This window comes from Pseudophryne corroboree, chromosome 4 (assembly GCF_028390025.1).
Source record: "Pseudophryne corroboree isolate aPseCor3 chromosome 4, aPseCor3.hap2, whole genome shotgun sequence".
Taxonomy (NCBI): domain Eukaryota; kingdom Metazoa; phylum Chordata; class Amphibia; order Anura; family Myobatrachidae; genus Pseudophryne; species Pseudophryne corroboree.
This window is the reverse complement of record NC_086447.1, coordinates 836585982-836613556: the sequence shown is the minus strand read 5'-3', so window position 1 is coordinate 836613556 and position 27575 is coordinate 836585982. Positions and strand designations below refer to the sequence as shown.

Here is a 27575-nt window from a genome sequence, read left to right as displayed (position 1 = left end):
TGCCAAAAAGGTACAGTTGGAGGGTATGCTGATATACATCCATTCAACAGCAACCACTGGGGTTCTGTTGTTTATTGCATTTTCATGAATATTGGTTTCATCAACTAATGCATTACATAGTATGCAGGAAAGTGTCCAATTCTTAAAGTAACTTATGTTGAGTACTTGGGTCCGGGGCACTTTTCCTGAGTACTTTGGATCATGCAAGTTTCTGACTGCAACCACACAATGTATTTTTAAATAATAGCCCTTCTTTTCCTTTAGAAATAAATTGACATCTAATACCAAAGAGAGGAAATACACAGAAAAAATACTATATAAATCACACTACCCAATGCTGAATTTACTAACAAGCCTTTTAAGCATATGAATTTTTTTTTAATTTACTTAAAAGGCACAGATAACATACATACATATATACATGTATGTACTATATGCACTTGGTTTTGGTGTTTACTAGAAATGAAGGTACAGTATTTGAAATAGGGGAATAATTAGTGGAAGAAATTTCGGCCATATAGAAATCAGCCTTTTTATGATGAAGCCTAGTAATGAATGCAGCAAGAAACCTCTATAAGCCCAAAGTGCATGACAACAGGGAGAAATAGCTTGCACTCGCGCACAACATTGTGACCTAGAGTGGGACATATTCTCAAAAAAAAGTGACACGAGGGATATAGAAAACTTCAAAAGACTTCAAATTTGTTTTTGCCTCATGCCGACCAACAGAGACTATTTCCACTCGCGGGTGTCCACGACACACATTTTGTGGAAATAGAACCCGCAGTCGCCATCGAGCCAGCAGGGGGCATCTTACACTCCATAATCCCCCCCCCCCCTTGCCCGCATTCTGTGGCCGGGATCCTGGCGTCGGGATGCTGACCGCCGGTAAAGCGATATACACAGGTTTCAAGTTATTGCTTTATGTTACAACCTCCTACTGTACAGTGGCCCTCATTCCGAGTTGTTCGTTCGCTAGCCGCTTTTCGCAGCAGTGCACACGCTAAGCCGCCGCCCTCTGGAAGTGAATCTTAGCTTAGCTGAATTGCGAACTAAGTATTCGCAACATTGCGAAAAGATTTTTCTTTGCAGTTTCTGAGTAGCTCGAGACTAACTCTTCCAGTGCGATCAGTTCAGTGCTTGTCGTTCCTGGTTTGACGTCACAAACACACCCAGCGTTCGGCCAGACACTCCCCCGTTTCTCCAGCCACTCCCGCGTTTTTCCCAGAAACGGCAGCGTTTTTTTACACACACCCATAAAACGGCCAGTTTCCGCCCAGAAACACCCACTTCCTGTCAATCACACTCCGATCAGCAGAACGAAGAAAAAACCTTGTAATGCCGTGAGTAAAATACCAAACTTCTTAGCAAATTTACTTGGCGCAGCCGCAGTGCGAACATTGCGCATGCGCAGTTAGCGGAAAATCGCAACGATGCGAAGGAAAAGAACGAGCGAACAACTCGGAATGAGGGCCAGTGAGCCTAATTCAGAGTTGATCGCAGCAGCAAATTTGTTAGCAGTTGGGCAAAACCATGTGCACTGCAGGAGGGGCAGATATAACATGTGCAGAGAGAGTTAGATCAACTCAGAATTAACCCCAGTGTGTTTTAGCTTCAACATCCCCGTTTGTCTGCTTCCTTACTATACAAGATTCTGTGTATACCCCACACGCACACATACAATTGCCCGCGTTATGTGCACATTATTATGTCCTATAAAGAAGAATTCATTATGTACAGTGCATAATAAAAAAACATCTCAATTAATCACTGTTACATTTTGTTATGTAGCATCAAAGAGATCCTCGTCTGAATGAAATCTTGTTCCCATTCTTTGATGCAAAGAGAGCGATGCAGATTATAGAGATGTACGAACCTGATGAAGAGTTGAAGAAAAGAGGTAAGGATGTTTGTAATACGGACATAGTGTGAAATGTAATTTTGTTACTTCTATCCAAAGGCGAACCAATGACACAAGTAGCATGGACCTTTAACCCTCATAATGTTGTTGCGGAATAGAGCAATTCATATTCCACATGTGTTTTCTGATAACCTGTCCAGACCCATAAAGGTAAAACTCCTATTTATATCTCATTGCGGATACATCTACACTATATAAATGGATATCGAAATCTAATCTAGACTCGTTGCAAAGTTCATTAAGAAAACTTGTATTAATAGTTTGACTGAGTGGCGACATTGTGACCTAGAAAATTAAGTGCGGGTCTTAAATCATTGCTAATAGCGAAGAGGTTTAAACCACAATTACCGTGACCTTTTCCTCTCCTCTGTGTCTTGCCCAATATACTGCTATATGTCTGGCTGAACGAGAATAATCTGGCTCAATTGAGTAGGGTCTGACTCAAAACTGTACTAAGGATGACCAAGATAAAATAATGACCAAGACGTATGGTTATATACCTAAGGAAATTGGAAGGTTTATGTTGTTTCCCCACCTTTGCAGGTCACATATTAAGTGACGGATTTTGCAAATTCCTGATGTCGGATGAGAATGCGCCCGTCTTTCTAGACCGCTTGGAGCTGTACCAGGAAATGGAGCACCCACTTGCACACTACTTTATAAGCTCCTCCCACAACACGTACCTTACCGGGAGGCAGTTTGGTGGAAAGTCATCCGTAGAGATGTACAGACAAGTTCTTCTAGCTGGATGCAGGTTATTACTTTTCTTTTTTTTTATTCATTTTTTGTTATTATACAACAATTTCTTAAATGGTACCGTGGATATGGCAATTTTTTTAAATAAAAATTCACAATGGGTAAGTGATGTCACTAGTTCTAGTAAATGAGTAGACTTTCTTTTTGTTAGTCCCTGCCAGATATGGGGGGTAATTCCAAGTTGATCGCAGCAGGAAATTTTTTAGCAGTTGGGCAAAACCATGTGCACTGCAGGGGGGGCAGATGTAACATTTGCAGAGAGAGTTAGATTTGGGTGGGTTATTTGGTTTCTTTTATTTTTACACTGCAATTTAGATTTCAGTTTGAACACACCACACCCAAATCTATCTCTCTCTGCACATGTTAAATCTGCCCCCCCTGCAGTGCACTTGGTTTTGCCCAACTGCTAAAAAATTTCCTGCTGCGATCAACTTGGAATTACCCCCCATATCTGGCAGCGACTAACCAATATTAGCCTAAATTTCACTAGACTCTCTTATTGATTGCTATATTATTATTTTTTATTACCGGTTATTTATATAGCACACACATAATCCGCAGCGCTTTACAGAGAATATTTGGCAATTCACATCAGTCCCTGCCCCAGTGGAGCTTACAATCTATATTCCCTAACCAGTGGCGGATCTTGCCACGGGCAAGCGGTACTTTTGCCCGGGGCGCCGCCTTCCGGAGGGCGCCGCACCAGGGCAAGATCCGCCACTGTGCCCCCCGCTGTGCCCTCCCCCCCTTTGAAGGGAACCAGACGCGTAGCGTCTAGTTTCCCTTCATTGAGAGGACCTTAGTTGTGCGGTGCGCGATGACGTCATCGCGCACCGCACAGCAAAGGTCCTCTCCATGAAGGGAAACTAGACGCTACGGTCTAGTTTCCCTTCATGTAGAGGACCTTTGCTGTGCGGTGCGCGATGACGTCATCGTGCACCGCACAGCATAGTGGCACAGACACTAGGGGTCATAATTGACCTCTAGTGTCTATGCTGTTCTATGGGAGAGACGTAATAACGTCTCTCCCATAGATCGAGGAGAGGAGAAGAGCGCCGGCGCCGGCAGAGGAGGTCTGCAGCGGTCTGGATCAGGAACGGGGATGGTAAGTATACTTTTTTTTCTTTTATTTTTTCTTTCAGCGTCGCTACAGGGGGCATAAATGGGTGCGTAACTGACCACGCCCCCATTTGAAGCCACGCCCCTATACTTTGCCCGGGGCGCCACAAGGCCAAGAACCGGCCCTGTCCCTAACACATGTACACGCACACACATTCACATTAGGGTTAAATTCGTTGGGAGCCAATTAACCTACCAGTATAGTATATTTTTGGATTGTGGGAGGAAACCGGAGTACCCGGAGGAAACCCACGCAAGTACGGGGAGAATATACAAACTCCACACAGTTAGGGCCATGGTGGGAATTGAACCCATGACCTCAGAGCTGTGAAGCAGTAATGATAACCATTACACCATCCGTACTGCCTGGTTATATGTAGGTTATAGTCATATGTTCTGTTTGCAACAGATGATCTACTTATATAATACTGTTAATGTCCGTCTCACATTTGCACACTAAAGATGAGGGAGTGGCCACACACCCTCCCTCTGTACCGCCCACCTTTGGAAACTAAAATGTTCCTGCTCCACCTCCCCCAGCATCACCTCAGTCCTACTGAACTGCAGGTCACATAGTGCTTGTGATGTGTCTCCCCAAGCACGCAGTCTCCTGTATGTACACAGGGGGTCATTCCGAGTTGATCGCACGGTAGCAGTTTTTTACAGACGTGCGATCAGTCGCCGCCTATGGGGGAGTGTATTTTAGCATAGCAAGTGTGCAATCACTTGTGCAGGGGACCTGTGCAAAAATTTTTAGTACAGTTTCTGAGTAGCTTACTCAGCCGCTGCGATCACATCAGCCTGTCAGGTCCTGGAATTGCCGTCAGACACCCGCCCTGAAAATGCCTGAACACGCCTGCGTTTTCCACGGAACTCCCAGAAAACGGTCAGTTGCCACCCAGAAACGCCTTCTTCCTGTCAATCTCCTTGCGATTGGCTGTGCGAATGGATTCTTCGTTAAATCCATCGCACAGCAACAATCTGCTTTGTAACCGTACAATGCGCCTGTGCATTGCGGTGCATACGCATTCGCAGTAGTGACCTGATTGCTGAGCTGCGAAAAACATCAGCGTGTGATCAGGTCGGAATGACCCCCACAGACCGGGCACATACCCATCCATTCGTTCTGCCACAGCTGGTTCTGCCCGCTTTCCCAAGCCCACAGCCCACTGTATAGAGAGAGCAGCCATGCCCCCTGTTGCACTTTACCCACTTTTGGCCGACAACAGCTCACTATATGAAGAGCGGCCCCACCCCCTCTCCTCCATTCTGCCTCTGCCCGCCCCTGGAAGACAGTGATCCCGCCCCTCCTCCCCCAGCACTACACCAGTCCTGCAGTAGTTTAATGCTGGCCATACATCAGGTTGATATTGTTTAACGACCTGTCGTGTGTCCACAGCTGCCTGGGGAATCAAAGGGAAATGGTGCCTGGAATCGGACCCGATGCTGGTCGTCCTGGTGTATGGGCAGCATATGGCAGGTCATGTACCTGACCATTGGCTGTACTGTTCATAAAAGTCAGTTGGTGACGCTGCCACCAGGCAGTTGGTCTGTGGCAACGGGCAGAGGCGGCCGCAATGACACATCCTACAGGGGCGCTGCTCTCCCAATTGATAGCCCACAGAATAAAAGGAAAAGTAACTTGCTGGAGGTGTATGAGTAGAAGGGGGCGGAAGGAGGAAGGTGTGTGTGTGTGTGTGTGTGTGTGTGTATACTATATATATATATGAGCTGCTACCGAGAAGGGGGTAGTAAGGGGGGAGGAGACAGTTTGTGTTGCTGGAGAAAAGACTGCGAGATGCTAAAACAAAGGTTGTGTGATAGATCAACTTAGTGTAGGAAAGGGGATGCACAAAATCATACTAAGGGAGTGTGACAGATCATACTAAGGGTGTGTGACAGTTCATACGAAGGGTGTGTGACAGATCATAGTAAGGGGGTGTGACAGATCACACGAAGGGTGTGACAGATCATACTAAGGGGGTGTGACATATCATGCTAAGGGTGTGTGACAGATCATACTAAGGGGGTGTGACAGATCATACTAAGGGGGTGTGACAGATCATACTAAGGGGGTGTGACATATCATACTAAGGGTGTGTGACATATCATGCTAAGGGTGTGTGACAGATCATACTAAGGGGGTGTGACAGATCATACTAAATGGGTGTGACATATCATGCTAAGGGTGTGTGACAGATCATACTAAGGGGGTGTGACAGATCATACTAAGGGGGTGTGACAAATCATACTAAGGGGGTGTGACAGATCATACTTAGGGGGTGTGACAGATCAAACTAAGGGTGTGTGACAGATCATATAAGGGGGTGTGACAGATCATACTAAGGGTGTGTGACAGATCATACTAAAGGTGTTATAGATCATACTAAGGGGGTGTGACAGATCATACTAAGGGGGTGTGACAGATCATACTAAGGGGGTGTGATAGATCATACGAAGGGGGCGTGGCAGATCATACTAAGGGGGAATGGCAGATCATACTAAGGGGGTGTGACAAATCATACTAAGGGGGCGTGACAAATCATACTAAGGGTGTGTGACAGGTCATACTAAGGGGGCGTGACAAATCATACTAAGGGGGCGTGACAAATCAAGTGCGCTGTCTTGGAGTAATCCTTAACTCCTCCCTCTCCTTCAAACCACACATTCAACACCTCTCACAAACCTGCTGTTTTCATCTAAAAAATATTTCCAGGATCAGACCCTTTCTGACACAGCATGCTACTAAGACCCTTATCCACTCACTGGTCATCTCCAGGCTGGACTACTGTAATCTCCTCCTAACTGGCCTCCCTGACAAATATCTCTCTCCACTCCAATCTATCCTCAATGCTGCTGCCCGGCTCATCACCAAACACACTGCATCCACCTCCCCTCTCCTACAAGACCTTCACTGGCTTCCCTTCCCTTTCAGAATCCATTTCAAGCTTCTCACACTCACTTACAAAGCCCTCACCCACTCCTCTCCCATTTACATCTCTGACCTTATTTCCCTTTACACTCCCACCTGTCCTCTTCGCTCTGCTAATGCACGCCGACTCTCCTGCCTACGGATTACTTCCTCCCACTCCTATCTCCAAGATTTTTCACGTGCTGCTCCAATTCTCTGGAATTCCCTACCTCTCCCCCTCAGACTCTCCACCTCTCTACAAAACTTCAAACGGGCTCTCAAGACCCATTTCTTCACCAAACCCAGCCAAATCTCATCCTAACCCTCTGTTCCACGCTCTCTATGTACCCCGCCTGTGTCACCCCTGTCTGTCTACCCCTTCCCTTTAGAATGTAAGCTCTCACGAGTATGGCCCTCTTCCCTTATGTGCTTATCTTTTCTCTTACTTTAATAATCTTCAATTGCATCAACTCCAGCAGTCTTCTGCCACCTGATACTTATTCCAGTGTCATCTGCTGATGTAGTTATGTTTATTTACCCTGTATTGTCCTATATTGTCTTCAACTGTAAGTTGCTGTTTTCCTGTTTTGATTATTTGTTTATGTAGTCTGTAATTGGGCGATGCGGAACCCTTGTGGCGCCATATAAATAAAGGATAATAATAATAATACTAAGGGGGCATGACAAATCATACTAAGGGGGTGTGACAGATCATACTAAGGGGGTGTGGCAGATCATATTAAGGGGGCGTGACAGATCTTGCTAAGGGGGTGTGACAAATCATATTAAGGGGGCATGGCAGATCATACTAAGGGGGTGTGACAAATCATACTAAGGGGGTATGGCAGATCATACTAAGGGGCCGTGACAGATCATACTAAGGGGGCTTGTGACATAAGAAGAGTTAGGAGCAAATTGCCCTAAAAAGTAAAAGAAAAAACATTGCACCAAAAAAAATAAAAGAAAAATTATACACGAAACAATTTACATTGTAACACAATTCTCAATTATTAAGACAAAAATGAGATGACTACAATGAGTTTCTAAAAGCTGTCAAACTGACTCACCTCCACATGGTAGGTGCTTACTGTAAAACAGAAGCAAACAGAATTAAACTGGATTAAAATGAATAAAAACAAATCAGAGTGGAAGATGTATTAACTGAATATGTTAACAATTGTGCTGTTCACTATAATGCTTTACTCGGGAAACAGTCACACTAGCATCTGCAGTCCAAGGAAGTCCAAATAATACGCAACAAAATTGCTTTCCACATATGCATGACTCAGAATCACATGGAGTGTTTGATACATGTCCACCATACTCCTATGTTATTCCGAATGGTTACGTGCAATGTCATGGTTAACGCCCAGTTTACGCTCCGTAACGCCCAGCTCGCTCTGACTCAGATTTGTACGATTATACGGAAAATGCATAAAGTCACTTTTAGGCGTATGCTGTGTGCAAAAACTCACCGTTTGCGTCTGTAAACTGGGATCTGTGTGACTCAGAATCAGCACAAAAGTTGGTAAACAGATGGGCAGTTTCTTACAAGTCTTATTTACCTCTAAAATATAATGTACATATTAATGCTGAAATATGTGCATTTATTCAAAGTACCCTTCACGTATGTATACAAAGGCAAATGACTGCAAACATTTAACACTGGACAAGAAATCACGATGGAATGGGATAACCAAAAAAGTTTATAAACACCTGATACTGTATGTCAGCGCACCAAAAGCATGTTGTAGACTGCGAGAATTTGAAATACATAATCAGACACAGCCTATTATCGCTTACCTGTACATCTGCCTTACGAACATCCAATTTTTAGTGAACCGGGACAGGAAGTAACAGCTGTTACTATGAAAGTTAGTAAATCTAAATTATTGGCTTGGTGTACACTAAATCTGTGGTTCCCAAAGGATGAAATCAGCACAATTTACTTTATTTAATATTGTTTGTTACATTTCTCAAGAAGAAACTTTTGGTCTAGGAGTGCTGTGAAAAAATTCTCTAGGCCTCCAGGATTCAAAAAATTAGTGAACCTCTGAACTAAACTAACATGGTCATACTTATGTCCAGAAATATGTACCAGAAATGGCAGAGCACTATACTATACCAGAGCACTATACTATTCCGAGCACCATACTATACCAGAGCACTATACTATGCCAGAGCACTATACTATACCAAAGCACTATACTATACCAGAGCACTATACTATACCAGAACACTATATTATGCCAGAGCACTATACTATACCGGAGCACTATACTATACCGGAGCACTATACCAGAGCACTATTCTATTCCAGAGCACTATACTATACCGGAGCACTATACTATACCGGAGCACTCTATTATACCAGAGCACTATACTATGCCAGAGCACTATACTATACCGGAGCACTATACTATACCGGAGCACTATACCAGAGCACTATTCTATTCCAGAGCACTATACTATACCAGAGCACTATATTATACCAGAGCACTATAGTATACCAGAGCACTATACTATACCAGAGCACTATATTATACCAGAGCACTATACTATACCAGAGCACTATACTATTCCAGAGCACTATACTATTCCAGAGCACTATACTATACCAGAGCACTATACTATTCCAGAGCACTATACTATACCAGAGCACTATATTATACCAGAGCACTATACTATACCAGAGCACTATACTATACCAGAGCACTATACTATGCCAGAGCACTATACTATACCAAAGCACTATACTATGCCAGAGCACTATACTATACCAGAGCACTATACTATGCCAGAGCACTATACTTTACTATACCGGAGCACTATATTATACCAGAGCACTATATTATACCAGAGCACTATACTATGCCAGAGCACTATACTATACCATACCAGAGCACTATATTATACCAGAGCACTATATTATACCAGAGCACTATACTATACCAAAGCACTATACTATACCAGAGCACTATACTATACCAGAGCACTATATTATACCAGAGCACTATAGTATACCAGAGCACTATATTATACCAGAGCACTAAATTATACCAGAGCACTATAGTATACTAGAGCACTATACTATACCGGAGCACTATACTATACCGGAGCACTATACCAGAGCACTATTCTATTCCAGAGCACTATATTATACGAGAGCACTATACTATACCAGAGCCTTATACTATACCAGAGCACTATATTATACCAGAGCACTATACTATACCAGAGCACTATACTATACCAAAGCACTATACTATACCAGAGCACTATACTATGCCAGAGCACTATACTATACCGGAGCACTATACTATACCGGAGCACTATACCAGAGCACTATTCTATTCCAGAGCACTATACTATACCGGAGCACTATATTATATCAGAGCACTATATTATACCAGAGCACTATAGTATACCAGAGCACTATACTATACCAGAGCACTATATTATACCAGAGCACTATACTATACCAGAGCACTATACTATACCAAAGCACTATACTATACCTGAGCACTATACTATGCCAGAGCACTATACTATACCGGAGCACTATACTATTCCAGAGCACTATACTATTCCAGAGCACTATACTATACCAGAGCACTATACTATTCCAGAGCACTATACTATACCAGAGCACTATACTATGCCAGAGCACTATACTATACCAGAGCACTATACTATGCCAGAGCACTATACTATACCGGAGCACTATATTATACCAGAGCACTATATTATACCAGAGCACTATACTATGCCAGAGCACTATACTATACCAGAGCACTATATTATACCAGAGCACTATATTATACCAGAGCACTATACTATACCAGAGCACTATATTATACCAGAGCACTATATTATACCAGAGCACTATAGTATACCAGAGCACTATACTATACCAGAGCACTATATTATACCAGAGCACTATACTATACCAGAGCACTATACTATACCAAAGCACTATACTATACCAGAGCACTATACTATGCCAGAGCACTATACTATACCGGAGCACTATACTATACCGGAGCACTATACCAGAGCACTATTCTATTCCAGAGCACTATACTATACCGGAGCACTATATTATACCAGAGCACTGTACTATGCCAGAGCACTATACTATACCGGAGCACTATACTATACCAGAGCACTATTCTATTCCAGAGCACTATACTATACCAGAGCACTATATTATACCAGAGCACTATAGTATACCAGAGCACTATACTATACCAGAGCACTATATTATACCAGAGCACTATACTATACAAGAGCACTATACTATTTCAGAGCACTATACTATTCCAGAGCACTATACTATACCAGAGCACTATACTATACCAGAGCACTATACTATTCCAGAGCACTATACTATTCCAGAGCACTATACTATACCAGAGCACTATATTATACCAGAGCACTATACTATACAAGAGCACTATACTATACCAGAGCACTATACTATGCCAGAGCACTATACTATACCAAAGCACTATACTATACCAGAGCACTATACTATACCAGAGCACTATACTATACCAGAGTACTATACTATGCCAGAGCACTATACTATACCGGAGCACTATATTATACCAGAGCACTATATTATACCAGAGCACTATACTATGCCAGAGCACTATACTATACCAGAGCACTATATTATACCAGAGCACTATACTATACCAAAGCACTATACTATACCAGAGCACTATACTATACCAGAGCACTATATTATACCAGAGCACTATATTATACCAGAGCACTATAGTATACTAGAGCACTATACTATACCAGAGCACTATATTATACCAGAGCACTATACTATACCGGAGCACTATACTATACCGGAGCACTATACCAGAGCACTATTCTATTCCAGAGCACTATATTATACCAGAGCACTATACTATACCAGAGCACTATACTATACCAGAGCACTATACTATACTAAAGCACTATACTATACCAGAGCACTATACTATGCCAGAGCACTATACTATACCGGAGCACTATACCAGAGCACTATTCTATTCCAGAGCACTATACTATACCGGAGCACTATATTATACCAGAGCACTATATTGTACCAGAGCACTATAGTATACCAGAGCACTATACTATACCAGAGCACTATATTATACCAGAGCACTATACTATACCAGAGCACTATACTATACCAAAGCACTATACTATACCAGAGCACTATACTATGCCAGAGCACTATACTATACCGGAGCACTATACTATTCCAGAGCACTATACTATTCCAGAGCACTATACTATACCAGAGCACTATACTATACCAGAGCACTATACTATTCCAGAGCACTATACTATACCAGAGCACTATACTATGCCAGAGCACTATACTATACCAGAGCACTATATTATACCAGAGCACTATACTATGCCAGAGCACTATACTATTCCAGAGCACTATACTATTCCAGAGCACTATACTATACCAAAGCACTATACTATGCCAGAGCACTATACTATACCGGAGCACTATACTATACCGGATCACTATACTATACCGGATCACTATACCAGAGCACTATTCTTTTCCAGAGCACTATACTATACCGGAGCACTATACTATACCGGAGCACTATACCAGAGCACTATTCTATTCCAGAGCACTATACTATACCAGAGCACTATATTATACCAGAGCACTGTACTATGCCAGAGCACTATATTATACCAGAGCACTATACTATTCCAGAGCACTATACCGGAGCACTATATTATACCAGAGCACTATACTATACCAGAGCACTATATTATACCAGAGCACAATACTATTCCAGAGCACTGTACTATTCCAGAGCACTATACTATACCAGAGCACTATATTATACCAGAGCACTATACTATACCAGAGCACTATATTATACCAGAGCACTATACTATACCAGAGCACTATATTATACCATAGCACTATACCGGAGCACTATACTATACCGGAGCACTATACCAGAGCACTATTCTATTCCAGAGCACTATACTAAGCCAGAGCACTATACTAAACCAGAGCACTATACTATACCAGAGCAGTATACTATGCCAGAGCACTATACTATACCGAAGCACTATACCAGAGCACTATACTATGCCAGAGCACTATACTATACCGGAGCACTATACTATACCGGGGCACTATGCCAGAGCACTATACTATACCAGAGCACTATACTATACCAGAACACTATACTATACCAGAGCACTATACTATGCCAGAGCACTATACTCTACCAGAGCACTATACTATGCCAGAGCACTATACTATACCAGAGCACTATACTATACCAGAGCACTATACTATGCCAGAGCACTATACTATACCAGAGCACTATACTATACCAGAGCACTATATTATACCAGAGCACTAAACTATGCCAGAGCACTATACTATACCAGAGCACTATACTATACCAGAACACTATACTATACCAGAGCACTATACTATGCCAGAGCACTATACTATACCAGAGCACTATACTATGCCAGAGCACTATACTATACCAGAGCACTATACTATACCAGAGCACTATACTATGCCAGAGCACTATACTATGCCAGAGCACTATACTATACCAGAGCACTATACTATACCAGAGCACTAAACTATGCCAGAGCACTATACTATACCAGAGCACTATACTATGCCAGAGCACTATACTATACCAGAGCACTATACTATACCAGAGCACTATACTATGCCAGAGCACTATACTATACCAGAGCACTATACCGGAGCACTATACTATACCAGAGCACTATAGTATACCAGAGCACTATACTATACCAGAGCACTATACTATGCCAGAGCACTATACTATACCAGAGCACTATACCGGAGCACTATACTATACCAGAGCACTATACCGGAGCACTATACTATGCCAGAGCACTATATTATACCAGAGCACTATACTGGAGCACTATACTATGCAACAACTAATATATGGAAGTTAAGAAAAAGAGGTACAGGCACTATAGTTGGAAGAATGGTTAATGTAAGTCCAATTGGCTGAGAAAAATGTTTTTATACAAGCACTACAGTACTTCTTCATGTAAGAACTTTTTTTGACGACATGAGAATTGTTAATGAAAATCCCGTCCCTTTTGAAACAATGGAAACATAGAATTTGATGGAAGGATAAGAACCACTTGGCCCATCTAGCCTGCCCCTTTTTGTACCATATTTTTACCTCATCCCTTATTGCAAAGAAACATGCATGGATCGAGGCTTGATGACGACAATGAAGGGGACACGTGTTTGACTGAAGTCATACAACTGCCTGTACAATTACAGGTTGAGAATCCCATATCAAAATATAACGAAATATGGAATATTTTGAAATACAGAATTTTTTGAGTGAGAGTAAGATAGTGAAACATTTGTTTTCTGATTGCTCAGTGTACACAAACTTTGGTTAATGCACAAAGTTATCAAAAATATTGGCTAAAATTACCTTCAGGCAGTGTGTATAAGGTGTATATGAAACATAAATGCATTCTGTGCTTAGACTTAGGTCCCATCACCATGATATCTCATTATGGTATGCAATTATTCCAAAATACGGAAAAATCCGATATCCAAAATACTTCTGGTCCCAAGCATTTTGGATAAGGGATACTCAACCTGTACAGTAAGGCTTTGCCTTTACTTGTGTCATGTAATAGCAATCGAATCCAGCTGCTTTCTTTATAAAGTACAAGCAATACCTTATAGAAGACTGTCGGACAAGTATCCAGTAAGAAACCACTTAATTTCACATTGAAAGACATTAAGGGCGGGATTCAATTCTTTTCACCCCTTTCCACACCCATTCTGTTTCTGCCCTCATTATTTCAGCTCGCTACCTCCGGAGTAGCGAGGCACCCAACCCTTTACACAGCTAAACCTGATTACTATGGGCGCAATATGCACGATAACGGAGATCATTTTAGAAAGGGAATTGGGCGTGATATATCATTTGAATCTCACCCTAAAAATGTGCTTGAAGGACATTAAAACAAAAAAAATAACAGACTTTCATTTGCCACCTATTCCTAATTATGGGGGAGAATTCAATTAGACATGTTAATTTAACATACAGTATGTGAAAAAGGTTGGTAGCCTAGAGCATTAACATCCAGAGCTATTCAGATAGAGCCCCTTGTTCTCGCACAGTAAATTAACTGTTTTTGGGGATTAACACGGGTTTGCAGCACCCAAAAGCAGGCAATTTATCAGAGATTTCTTTCCAGAATAAATATCCCCATTAACTGCAGCCTGCGGGCTGCCTTCGGGGCTATTTGAATAGTTCCTGGGGATCAATTAGCCGCTGTAAATTACTGCAGGTACAGATGTAGCCATGTTCATCTTGGCTTCTATGCTGCACCTAGGTGCACCAAGGTTTATTAGCATAAACCCTTCATCTGTTGTTCTCAGCTGCAATACAATACACAGAGAACAATACATCAGGGGATTAAATCATTACAGCAGGGGATTAAGTCCGACTGCCCTGGCTCAATCCTATTAAAGGCCAAGATAAAATGACTCCATCTGTAACTGTATTCCCCCGATGTCTCCAGTGACTTATTAGTACATGATATATGAAAAACAACAAATTGAAAAACAATCTGCAACTTTAAATGCATAGCAAAGACATGACTTTGAGCTTATTGTTCAGGCCATAGAATAAGACAAGTCCACTCTGTGTTTCTTCTTTAATGGCCCAGGTGGGAGAGTTCGCACTTCTCATATTTATTTCAGACTTCCTGCACCAGTAGTAAAAACGTCAGTCTGTAATATTTCAAAGTAATAATTTGAGATGAGGCATTAATGACATCGGCACATGAGGTCAATGCTGCGGATATTCTTATTAAGGGAAATTATGTCAAATTCAGAAAACCCATTAATTGCAGTCAACAAAGATTTTGGAACGGCAGTATTTGTTTTTTGGGGGAGACTTTCGGCAAACGTTGCCATTTGTTCTTCATGATAATTGAACAAAAATATTTTCAGCTTGCAATAAAAACATCAAATGACGTTGCCACCTTCAACATTTACAATTAATAACAAATATCAGCGCTAACATTCACTTCAATGAAAATGATATGCTTCAGTACCTAATTTATTTTTCCAAATTGTTAAAGGGAAACTAAAATAGCAGAAGGAATATTTGAAATCCTTCCAGTTTTTGTGGTGAAAGATTCTATTATAGATGCAATTTTTCCAAAAATGATTACGCCTGATATATTACAATACTCACTTAAAAAAATGAAGATGCACTGAAACACAATGCAGTAAGACTACAAATGAGAGAATAAACTTATTTTAGCACAATAGTAGAAAAAAGTACCAATGTTAACTAAAATAAAAACTACCCAGCTGAGTTTGTTCAGTCTAACTCCTTGAGGAACGCCACCTAATAAACTAAATTTTTAAATTGGGGCAGTAATCTTTTTATTAAGAAATATTGGCCCTACCCAAGCACTACAGTATGTAATGGTGCTAGACAGGTTGTCAAGAAATGATGTCAAGGCTAAAGAGTATTTATCCCCCAAAATGTACTGGTGCCACTGCCAAGTAGACCCAGACCTACCCTTTACATTAAAGTGAGATCAATATCTCCTTAGACTTGCAATACTATAAATAAAGAAATAAAAGCCAAAGTCAAACTTTGGATTCCATTGGTACATATTTAACATGTTTACCAGTCTTTAGTCATGGTCTACTTAATGTTCCCTTTACGCAAACAAACTCATTTCAGAAAGTCAAAGTTAAAATTTTATTAACTAATGATCAAGTTATACTAAGGAGAGACGAAATTGTCTTTACTAAAAATGTGGTATAGAAGGAATTATATGCTCGATAAACAATCTCCATAATGAACTCCAAAATAAACTTTATTATTTAAAGTGCTGTTAATGTGTTAAGATCTCTCCTGACCATGCTTCCCCCAACCCATAGCTAAAGCACCTTGAGAGGTAGATGACACTACACCAGGAGTTAGCACTTTACTCCGACAACCCACGTCGCCATCCTATTCTACATGTCAAGACGCACTATGCTAGCTTACAGGCAGTACACCTGTATACCTCCTTAGGAACTCACTGTCCGTGTCGGATCCATCTGTCATCATCTGGAGTCCTGAGATCATATATAGGGTTGAAGCATAACGTGCTGCACCGTATCTGTCACTGAACACAACCATATATTTACCTACTTCTGAACAAACTCTCAAAAGCAGAGATCAGAGTTGTATGCAAGTGTCCTCTGAAAATGTTCTGTACATGTTATTTATTAGGTTGTAGGAAAATGGGCATTTCAAGAATATCATCTTGCTCCACTTATGTTTTACGGTTTTGTTACTTCAACATGTTCTCTCTCTTTTATGCTAAGGTGTGTTGAGCTGGATTGCTGGGATGGAAAAGGTGAAGATCAGGAACCTATCATAACACATGGCAAGGCCATGTGCACAGATATCCTCTTTAAGGTATCCTTGGACTTGCAGGTTTATCTGTTCACTGACAGCCCCAATATAAATTGAACTTCCAATCTACCTATTTTTACTGGTATGCAAAATATAATCTAAGGCAGTGGTTCTCAAACTGTGTGCCTATGCACCCTGGGGTGCCTAGAGGCACTTGCCAGGGTGCCTTGGATTGGTGGTCCAGGACCAATTCAAATTACTTATGGCCAAAATAATAGGCAAAACCAGTGCTGCCAATCATAAAATATGTAGTCAAACAGAAGCAAATCTTGTCCCTCATCACTCACTTGAAACTAAAGATGAAATATGCTGTAAACACAATTTACGTAATTTCATATTTCTTTCTAAATTTCCCATTAAGAAACTTTTGGCCTACGGGTGCCGTGTAAAAAATTCTGATACTGTGGGGGAAATTTACTAAGCTCCCGATTTTGACCGAGATGCCGTTTTTTCATCAAAGTGTCATCTCGGTAATTTACTAAACACTAATCACGGCAGAGATGAGGGCATTCGTAATTTTTTGCAAGTCCAAGTAAAAAATTACGAATGAATACACCATTGGTCAAAACGCGGCTGTTTAAGTATGAATCTCGGTCATTTACTAAGAAGTGCAAAGCAAAAAACAAACAAACACTGCCGTGAAAAATTACAACTCGTAAAAAAGTGCTAAAAAAAACCAGACCTTTTTTTTTTATTCGTGATTGGATAGGCATGCACGGATCCATGAGATCCGTGCATGTATATCAGTGGGAAGGGGTGGGAAAGTGCTTATTTTTTCAAAAAAAATTGCGTGGGGTCCCCCCTCCTAAGCATAACCAGCCTCGGGCTCTTTGAGCCGATCCTGGTTGCAGAAATATGGGGGGAAAAATGACAGGGGTTCCCCCATATTTAAGCAACCAGCATCGGGGTCTGCGCCTGGTCCTGGTCCCAAAAATACGGGGGACAAAAAGAGTAGGGGTCCCCCGTATTTTTAAAACCAGCACCGGGCTCCACTAGCTGGACAGATAATGCCACAGCCGGGGGTCACTTTTATATAGTGCCCTGCGGCCGTGGCATCAAAAATCCAACTAGTCACTCCTGGCCGGGGTACCCTGGGGGAGTGGGGACCCCTTCAATCAAGGGGTCCCCCCCCCCAGCCACCCAAGGGCCAGGGGTGAAGCCCGAGGCTGTCCCCCCCCATCCAATGGGCTGCGGATGGGGAGGCTGATAGCCTTTGTTGTAAAAGAAAAGATATTGTTTTTAGTAGCAGTACTACAAGGCCCAGCAAGCCTCCCCCGCATGCTGGTACTTGGAGAACCACAAGTACCAGCATGCGACGGAAAAACGGGCCCGCTGGTACCTGTAGTACTACTACTAAAAAAATACCCAAAAAAAGACAAGACACACACACCGTGAAAGTATAATTTTATTACATACATACACACATACATACATACTTACCTTAAGTTCCCACGCAGGTCGGTCCTCTTCTCCAGTAGAATCCAAGGGGTACCTGTTGAAGAAATTATACTCACGAGATCCAGGGGTCCAGGCTCCTCGGGAAATCCAGGGGTAATCCACGTACTTGAAAAAAATAGTACTACAGGTACCAGCGGGCCCGTTTTTCCGTTGCATGCTGGTACTTGTGGTTCTCCAAGTACCAGCATGCGGGGGAGGCTTGCTGGGCCTTGTAGTACTGCTACTAAAAACAATATCTTTTCTTTTACAACAAAGGCTATCAGCCTCCCCATCCGCAGCCCATTGGATGGGGGGGGACAGCCTCGGGCTTCACCCCTGGCCCTTGGGTGGCTGGGGGGGGACGGACCCCTTGATTGAAGGGGTCCCCACTCCCCCAGGGTACCCCGGCCAGGGGTGACTAGATGGATTTTTGATGCCACGGCCGCAGGGCACTATATAAAAGTGACCCCCGGCTGTGGCATTATCTGTCCAGCTAGTGGAGCCCGGTGCTGGTTTTAAAAATACGGGGGACCCCTACTCTTTTTGTCCCCCGTATTTTTGGAACCAGGACCAGGCGCAGAGCCCGATGCTGGTTGCTTAAATATGGGGGAACCCCTGTCATTTTTTTTCCCATATTTCGGCAACCAGGATCGGCTCAAAGAGCCCGAGGCTGGTTATGCTTAGGAGGGGGGACCCCACGCAATTTTTCTTTTAAATTTTACAGTGTTTAATTAAAAAAAAAAAAAAAAATAGAACCCCAGCACGGATCACACAGATCCGGCCGAGATTAATTGTAAAAAAGTCGGCAGTGTTTTGCTAATCACTGCCGTAAAAAAACACAAAAAAAGCACGAATGACATCGACATCGGAAGAAAAGAAAAACCCGAATACGACAGCTTAGTAAATCCATCGTAACAATTTCAAAAAGTTGCAGTTTTACACTTTCGATGTCATTCGTGATTGAACTTTGACCTGAAACGGGAAAATACGAATCTTAGTAAATTTACCCCTGTGATTCTAAAAGTTTGAGAACCACTGATCCAAGGTTATTCTTCTAAAGGTTACTAGATCTTTCTTACAAATGCTGTTATTTAAAAACAATCCTTTAGGCAAAGTAGATGTTCGGATAAGTTTGTAGATAGGAGTAAAAATTTCAAATTCAAGTTCAACTCCATGAAAGTGTTCCATCAGTGATTTAGTAAATGTATAAAAGAAATGTCCATTATTATTATGAAGATAGCACATCATTTTGCCATGCCAGCGAAAGGTATGTCACATGGGGCTTTTAAATGACAAGTATATTGTCTGGCACCTAGCAAATAAATATTTTTCCCGGATATTCAAGATGCCTCTCACCATTGTTTCTCTTATGTCCTAGAGGATACTGGGGTCCATTTAGTACCATGGGGTATAGATGGGTCCACTAGGAGCCATGGGCACTTTAAGAATTTGATAGTGTGGGCTGGCTCCTCCCTCTATGCCCCTCCTACCAGACTCAGTTTAGAAAATGTGCCCGGAGGAGCCGGTCACGCTGAAGGAAGCTCCTGAAGAGTTTTCTGCGTTTATTTTATATGTTTGTTATTTTCAGGCAGAGCTGGATGGCACCAGCCTGCCTGCTTCATGGGACTTGAAGGGGGGGGGGGGGGGGGGGCCCAACCTCTTGAAGGGTTAATGGTCCCGTTCCCCGCTGACAGGACACTGAGCTCCTGGAGGACATATTCGCAAGCCCATCACGGCGAGAGTACAGTCCCGCAGCACGCCGCTACCCTTAACAGAACCAGATGAATTAAGAGTGGTGAGTACTGACTCGGGGGCCCGGCTAACGGGGCGCCAGCCATTATGGCGGCATCAGGGTACGGACACAGTACACAACTGCGTCCCCGTACACTGTACACAGTACCCATACTGGCACAACAGCCTTTAAACGGTTTTCTCCATTTTAAGCACCAGATTCCTCAGCCAGTATAAAAAAAGCAGGAAGATCGCGCGCCATTGAAGGGGCGGGGCTTCACTATGAGAGGATCCAGCAGCTCACCATCGCCATTTTCCCTCTGCAGTGGACACAGACGCTGACAGGACAGGGACGCGCAGCTTCTCCAGTGTGACTCCAGATTACCTCAGCGGTACCAGGGGGTCATAGCAGGGGGGGGAGCGATTACTAGTGTACTAAGACCCCTATCAGGGTACTTAGTCTGCGACCCGGCTAAGCTTGGCATTAGCGATAAAAGCGTGGTGGGGGCTGGCTCCAAACATCTCTGTGTCTCCCTGAAGGGCTCTTTGTGGGTTAATTGTGCTTAACCTTTCCTCTGTGTGTGTGTGTGTGTGTGTGTGTGTGCTGTCACATTACATTATGTCAGGCAAAGAGTGTGTGTCTTGTACCGCAGAGTGTTCCTCTCCACCAGGGGGCTCACTACTGGGTACTCAGGGTTCACAGACTAGCGGGGCTGAACCGGAATGGGTTAATTCTCTTAAAGGAATGAACTAAACTCTTTCTACAAAATTCTCCCGCAATAAGAAAGAGATGCAATACTTAAAACAGACTGTGGATGAGTTCATGAACAGAGACTCATTCCCCAAGACAGCGTCTCAATACCCTCCCATTTGTCCGCAAAAGCGATCTCTGGCCCATATCCTGCAGTCTGACTCTGACAGGTCAGACATGGAGGAGGGGAAGGTGGACTCAGAGGGGGGGGGGGATGCAGCTCTGTCACAGGGAATAGAGGCTCGTATAGAGGCTATCAGAGATGTTCTGCATATTCCTGATAAGGTGCCAGAGTAGTGTGAGGAATCTTATTTTAATGTAAAAAAGAAGTCCTCAGTCACTTTTGCTGCGTCAAAGGAATTGAATACCCTGTTTGAAGAACCATGGGTTAATCCTGACAGAAGTTTCAGATCCCTAAAAGGTTGCTATCATCTTTTACTTTTCCTCTGGAGGATAGGAAAAAATGGGAAAATTCACATATAGTGGATGCATCAGTGGATGCATCAGATGATGATTCTACTCTGCAAACAGGGAGTGAACATACTTCCGTACCTGGACGATATCCTGATAAAAGCACTGTCCAGGGAAAGGTTGCTGAACAGCATTGCTCTCTCCTCAACCAAACTTCTCCAGGATCATGGGTGGATTCTGAACCTTCCAAAATCTCACCTAGAGCCAACACGGAGGCTCCCATTCCTGGGAATGATACTGGATACGGAGTCGCAGAAGGTGTTCCTTCTGTTGGAAAAGGCATTAGTGATCCAGTCGATGGTTCCGGATGTCCTGAAGCCAACCCGGATATTGGTGCATCTGTGCATTTGCCTTCTGGGGAAAATGGTGGCCTCTTACGAGGCTTTTCAATACGGAAGGTTTCACGCAAGACCCTTCCAGCTCGATCTGTTTGACAAATGGTCCGGATCGCATCTTCACATGCACCAGAGGATCCGTCTGTCACCAAAAGCCAGGATCTCCCTTCTGTGGTGGCTACAGACTTCTCGAGGGTCGGAGGTCTGGAATTCAGAATTGGATTCTGTTAACCACAGACGCAAGCCTCCGAGGTTGGGGAGCAGTCACTCAGTAGGTGCAGTTTCAAGGAAGATGGTCCAGTCAGGAAGTTGTCCTTCCAATAAACATTCTGGAACTCAGGGCCATACACAACGCCCTCCTGCATGCCTCACATCTTCAATATCAGGCCATTCAGGTCCAGTCGGACAATGGGGGTAATTCCAAGTTGATCGCAGCAGGAAGTTTTTTAGCAGTTGGGCAAAACCATGTGCACTGCAGGGGGGGGCAGATATAACATTTGCAGAGAGAGTTAGATTTGGGTGGGTTATTTTGTTTCTGTGCAGGGTAAATACTGGCTGCTTTATTTTTACACTGCAATTTAGATTGCAGATTGAACTCACCACACCCAAATCTATCTCTCTCTGCACATGTTATATCTGCCTCCCCTGCAGTGCACATGGTTTTGCCCAACTGCTAACAAAGTTCCTGCTACGATCAACTTAGAATTACCCCCAATGTGACGGCAGTAACGTACATAAACCGACAGGGCAGAATGAAGAGCAGAGCAGCAATGTCAGGTGTGAAGAATTCTCCTCTGGGCAGAGAGAAACGCTGTGGCATTGTCAGCGGTCTTCATTCCGGGAGTAGACAACTGGGAAGCAGACTTCCTCAGCAGACACGACCTGCACCCGGGGAAGTGGGGCCTTCAACCGGAAGTGTTCAGGTGCTTGGGGATATCCAGAGATCGACATGATGGCCTCTCATCTCAACAAGAAGCTCAAGCGGTATTGTTCCAGGTCGAGAAACCCACAGGCGGTGGCGGTAGACACCCTGACGACTCCATGAGTCTGTCAGATGGTGTATGTGTTTCCTCCACTTCCTCTGATCCCAAGAATTCTAAAGAGAATGAAAAGGGAAGAAGTTCAAGCAATTCTAATTGCTCTGGACTGGCCAAGAAGGTCCTGGTACGCAGACCTTCTGGAGATGCTCCTTGAAGATCCATGGCCTCTTCCTCTTCCCAAGGATCTTCTGCAACAGGGCCCGGTCGTCTATCAGGACTTACCGTGGCTACGTTTAACAGCATGGAAGTTTAATGGCTGATTCTAGCCAGAAGAGGGATCGCTAACAAGGTTATCCCGACTATGATCCAAACCAGGAAGGGGGTAACGTCTAAGCATTACCATCGTATTTGGAAGAAATACTCTTGGTGTGAGAGCAGAAAATTTTCTGAGGTGGAATTACATCTAGGACATTTCCTGTTTTTTCTACAAGCAGGAGTAGATGTGGGCCTACGACTGGGCTCCATAAAAGTCCAGATTTCGGCCTTGTCCATTTTCTTTCAGAAACAATTGGCTTCTCTCCCTGAGATCCAGACGTTCTTGAAAGGTGTTCTGCACATCCAGCCTCCCTTTGTGCCTCCCACGGCACCTTGGGATCTCGATGTGGTGCTGCATTTCCTCCAATCAGACTGGTTTGAGCCGTTACAGGAGGTGGATAAAAAATATCTTCCGTGGAAGACCGTCACACTGTTGGCCTTGGCTTCAGCAAGACGTGTCCATGAGGACAGAGCTGAACTCAGAACTCGTCAGCAATTTCTTCCTAAGCTGGTGTCTGCGTTTCACATCAACAAACCTATTGTGGTCCCGGTTGTCACCGACACCTCTGCTACTTCAAAGTCTTTGGATGTCATGAGGGCTTTGAAGGTGTATGTGAAAAGAACAGCTCGTCACAGAAAGACAGACTCGCTGTTTGTTCTTTATGATCCCAATAATATTGGGTGTCCTGCTTCACAACAGACAGTTGTATGCTGGATCAGACTTACTATCCAGCATGCTTATTCCACGGTAAAGTTTGCCATGTCCAAAATCTGTACAGGCCCACTCTACTAGGTCGATGGGTTCTTCCTGGGCGGCTGTCCAGGGTGTCTCGGCTTTGCAGCTCTGCCGAGCAGCTACTTGGTCAGGTTCGAACATGTTTGCAAAGTTCTACAAGTTCGATACTTTGGCCTCTGACGACCTTCAGTTTGGTCAATCAGTTCTGCAGGAACCTCAGCACTCACCCACCCGGTTTTGGAGCTTTGGTACATCCCCATGGTACTAAATGGACCCCAGTATTCTCTAGGATGTAAGAGAAAATAGAATTTTAATTACCTACCGGTAAATCCTTTTCTCGTAGTCTGTAGAGGATACTGGGCGCTAGCCCAGTACTTCGTTCTTCCTGCACTGTTGCTTGGTTAAGTAATGTTGGTTCAGCCGTTGCTGTTGCTGTTTGGTTAGCTTGGCTGTCCTCTTGTTGTGTGTGCTGGTTCAGAATCTCACCACTATCCTTATCTATCCTTCTCTCGAAGTATGTCCGTCTCCTCGGGCATAGTTTCCTAGACTGAGTCTGGTAGGAGCCAGCCCACACTATCAGATTCTTAAAGTGCCCATGGCTCCTAGTTGACCCGTCTGTACCCCATGGTACTAAATGGACCCCAGTATCTTCTACGGACTACGAGAAAAGGATTTACCGGCAGGTAATTAAAATCCCTTTTTTCGTTTTCTGAGGAGAGAGAAGAAAAGTGTGACAAGTATTTACATTGTGTTAGCCTAGGACCTTTGTGATCTTCTCATCAATAACAGTGTTTGTTTTTTTAAATACAGTAGCTCATCTTTTTTTAGTAATCAATGTTTTCATATGGTCAGTTCTCCTGTTGGTTTTTTTTTTTAATGTAGAATTTTATACTAGTAAACTAAAATGAATGATTGATTCAAGTAGGCGCTTCACTGTTAGTAATGATAGATATCCATTTAGCCTTTGGATTATTTAAAAACACCTTATAATTCTATCAACTAGAGTAGCCAGACCTTACCAGCGTGTTTAAGGCTTTGCAAAGCCCAAATGTTCTAAGAATTGCAATACTAGAACCCATGCATAACACACATAGTAGACAAAGCCCCTTAAATGCATTTAACCTTTCCCTGAAACTTGTGCGCAGAAATGGACCTAAATATTATTTGAGAGTTTATAACATTAGTTTTAACTAAAGGCAGGTGTATTGATTCTTGCAAGTAGGTCATGCCACCTTGATTTGGCTGCAGATGGATGTAAATGAGCATTGTGTTGATTTGAGAGATGCTACATTTGCATAAAAGGCTGAGTCTTGGTGTCCACTCTGCAGTTGGGGCACTTTTTGTTTGTGGACAGCCATTGGTCCACACAGACTAGGTGAAAGAGGTGCATTCATGTTAGGCTCCTGACACTTTAGACTTCTTCTATTAAAAATATGCAAACTGAACATTTTGTTTCATTTGGGTCGTCTCTCTCTTGGTTGCCATGCAGATACCTCTTCTGGTATTTGTATGGGTAAGTGCACATTTGAATTGTTGCCTGTGAAGATCTATGATTTACATCTGCAAGATTGTCTTCTAGAAGAATTAGCTCCATTAAGAGAAGGTGCCCTATCGGCAAGTAGTGAAAATGGTAGATGGATGAAAGTGATCTGTAGCATTGTGTGCAGATGTGGTGCATGTTGGATGCTGCACCAGACGCTGTCTTAGTACCCTTTTGTGGTTTCTTGTATCGTCATTGATGAGATCCATGGGCAAGGATTGCGGATTAAGATATGCGGCAGAATAGCTGCTTGGTGCTTCCCAAGGTAGTGGGACAGAAGTGATGGAGTGAGATCTATTACGTTTGTGGTGTAGAAAGTTGTAACTTTGAGTTGTATTGCAGCTTGAATAGGCATGGGGATTCTGCAAAATTCTTTTCTCTAACGTCCTAGAGGATGCTGGGACTCCGTAAGGACCATGGGGATAGACGGGCTCCGCAGGAGACATGGGCACTTTAAGAAAGACTTTGGATCTGGGTGTGCACTGGCTCCTCCCTCTATGCCCCTCCTCCAGACCTCAGTTTGATACTGTGCCCAGTGGAGACTGGGTGCTTTCAGGGAGCTCTCCTGAGTTTCCTGTAAAAGAAAGTAATTTAGTTAGGTTTTTTATTTTCAGGGAGCCTGCTGGCAACAGACTCCCTGCATCGAGGGACTGAGGAGAGAGAAACAGACCCACTTCTCTGAGTTTCAGGGCTCTGTTTCTTAGGCTACTGGACACCATTAGCTCCAGAGGGATCGATACGCAGGTCTCACCCTCGCCGTCCGTCCCAGAGCCGCGCCCCCGTCCTCCTCGCAGAGCCGGAAGAAAGAAGCCGGGTGAGTATGTGAGGAAAAGACTTCAGAGGCAGCAGAAGACATGATCTTCATAAGAGGTAACGTACAGCAGTGAAGCGGTGCGCCATTGCTCCCATTCACCTCACACACTCCGGTCACTGTAAGGGTGCAGGGCGCAGGGGGGGCGCCCTTGGCAGCAATAAACACCTCAGGTGGCAAATACACATATATACATGTACAGCTGGCCACTGTACATGTATATAAAGAGCCCCCGCCATGTTATTAGTAAATTTCGAGCGGGACAGAAGCCCGCCGCCGAGGGGGCGGGGCTTCTCCCTCAGCACTCACAGCGCCATTTTTTCTCCACAGCACCGCTGAGAGGAAGCTCCCCGGACTCTCCCCTGCTTGACACACGGTGAAAGAGGGTTTTAAAGTAGAGGGGGGGGGGCACATAATTGGCGCATATACATTATACATAAGTGCTACTGGGTAAACATTCTGTGTTTTTTCCTGGGTCATATAGCGCTGGGGTGTGTGTTGGCATACTCTCTCTCTGTCTCTCCAAAGGGCCTGTTGGGGAACCTGTCTTCAGAAAAGAGCTTCCCTGTGTGTGTGTGGTGTGTCGGTATGCGTGTGTCGACATGTCTGAGGTTGAAGGCTCACCTAAGGAGAAGGGGGAGTGTATGAACATTAGGTCTCCGTCGGCAGCGCCGACACCTGACTGGATAGATATGTGGAATGTTTTAAGTGCTAATGTTAATTTATTGCACAAAAGATTAGACAAAGCTGAAGCTAGGGTACAGTCAGGGAGTCAACCTATGTCTGTCCCTATGTCGCCGGGACCTTCGGGGTCTCAGAAGCGCCCACTATCCCAAATAGTTGACACAGATACCGACACGGATTCAGACTCCAGTGTCGACTACGATGATGCAAAATTGCAGCCAAGGGTGGCTAAATGTATTCGATATATGATTATCACAATTAAAGATGTTTTGCATATTACTGAGGAACCTCCTGTCCCTGACACGAGGGTACACATGTATAAGGGAAAGAAAACTGAGGTCACCTTTCCCTCCTCACATGAGCTGAACGAATTATGCAAAAAAGCGTGGGAAACTCCTGACAAAAAACTGCAGATTCCCAAAAGGATTCTAACAGCGTGTCCTTTCCCGTCACAGGACAGAATACGGTGGGAATCCTCCCCTAGGGTAGACAAAGCTTTGACACGCTTATCAAAAAAGATAGCGCTCCCGTCCCAAGATACGGCTGCCCTCAAGGATCCTGCTGACCGC

The 27575-nt window shown here is 43.6% G+C and overlaps 1 protein-coding gene and 1 long non-coding RNA gene across 7 annotated transcripts in view; one reads left to right on the top strand and one right to left on the bottom strand.

The window, feature by feature from the left end:
• Positions 1 to 5359, bottom strand: part of LOC134910488 (uncharacterized) — a 47685-nt gene extending 42326 nt beyond the window's left edge. For both annotated transcript variants that reach the window (XR_010176211.1, XR_010176212.1), the window contains exons 1-2: positions 5179 to 5359; positions 1778 to 1876 (exon numbers count right to left, since the gene is read on the bottom strand). This is a non-coding gene — a long non-coding RNA (uncharacterized LOC134910488). The remainder of the gene's footprint in view (positions 1 to 1777; positions 1877 to 5178) is intronic.
• PLCB4 (phospholipase C beta 4) overlaps positions 1 to 27575 on the top strand; it is a 563803-nt gene that overhangs the window by 386262 nt on the left and 149966 nt on the right. For all 5 annotated transcript variants that reach the window (XM_063918578.1, XM_063918575.1, XM_063918577.1 and 2 more), the window contains 3 exons: positions 1792 to 1900; positions 2465 to 2675; positions 17125 to 17218. In XM_063918578.1, coding sequence (XP_063774648.1) covers positions 1792 to 1900; positions 2465 to 2675; positions 17125 to 17218 — 414 coding nt within the window. The remainder of the gene's footprint in view (positions 1 to 1791; positions 1901 to 2464; positions 2676 to 17124; positions 17219 to 27575) is intronic.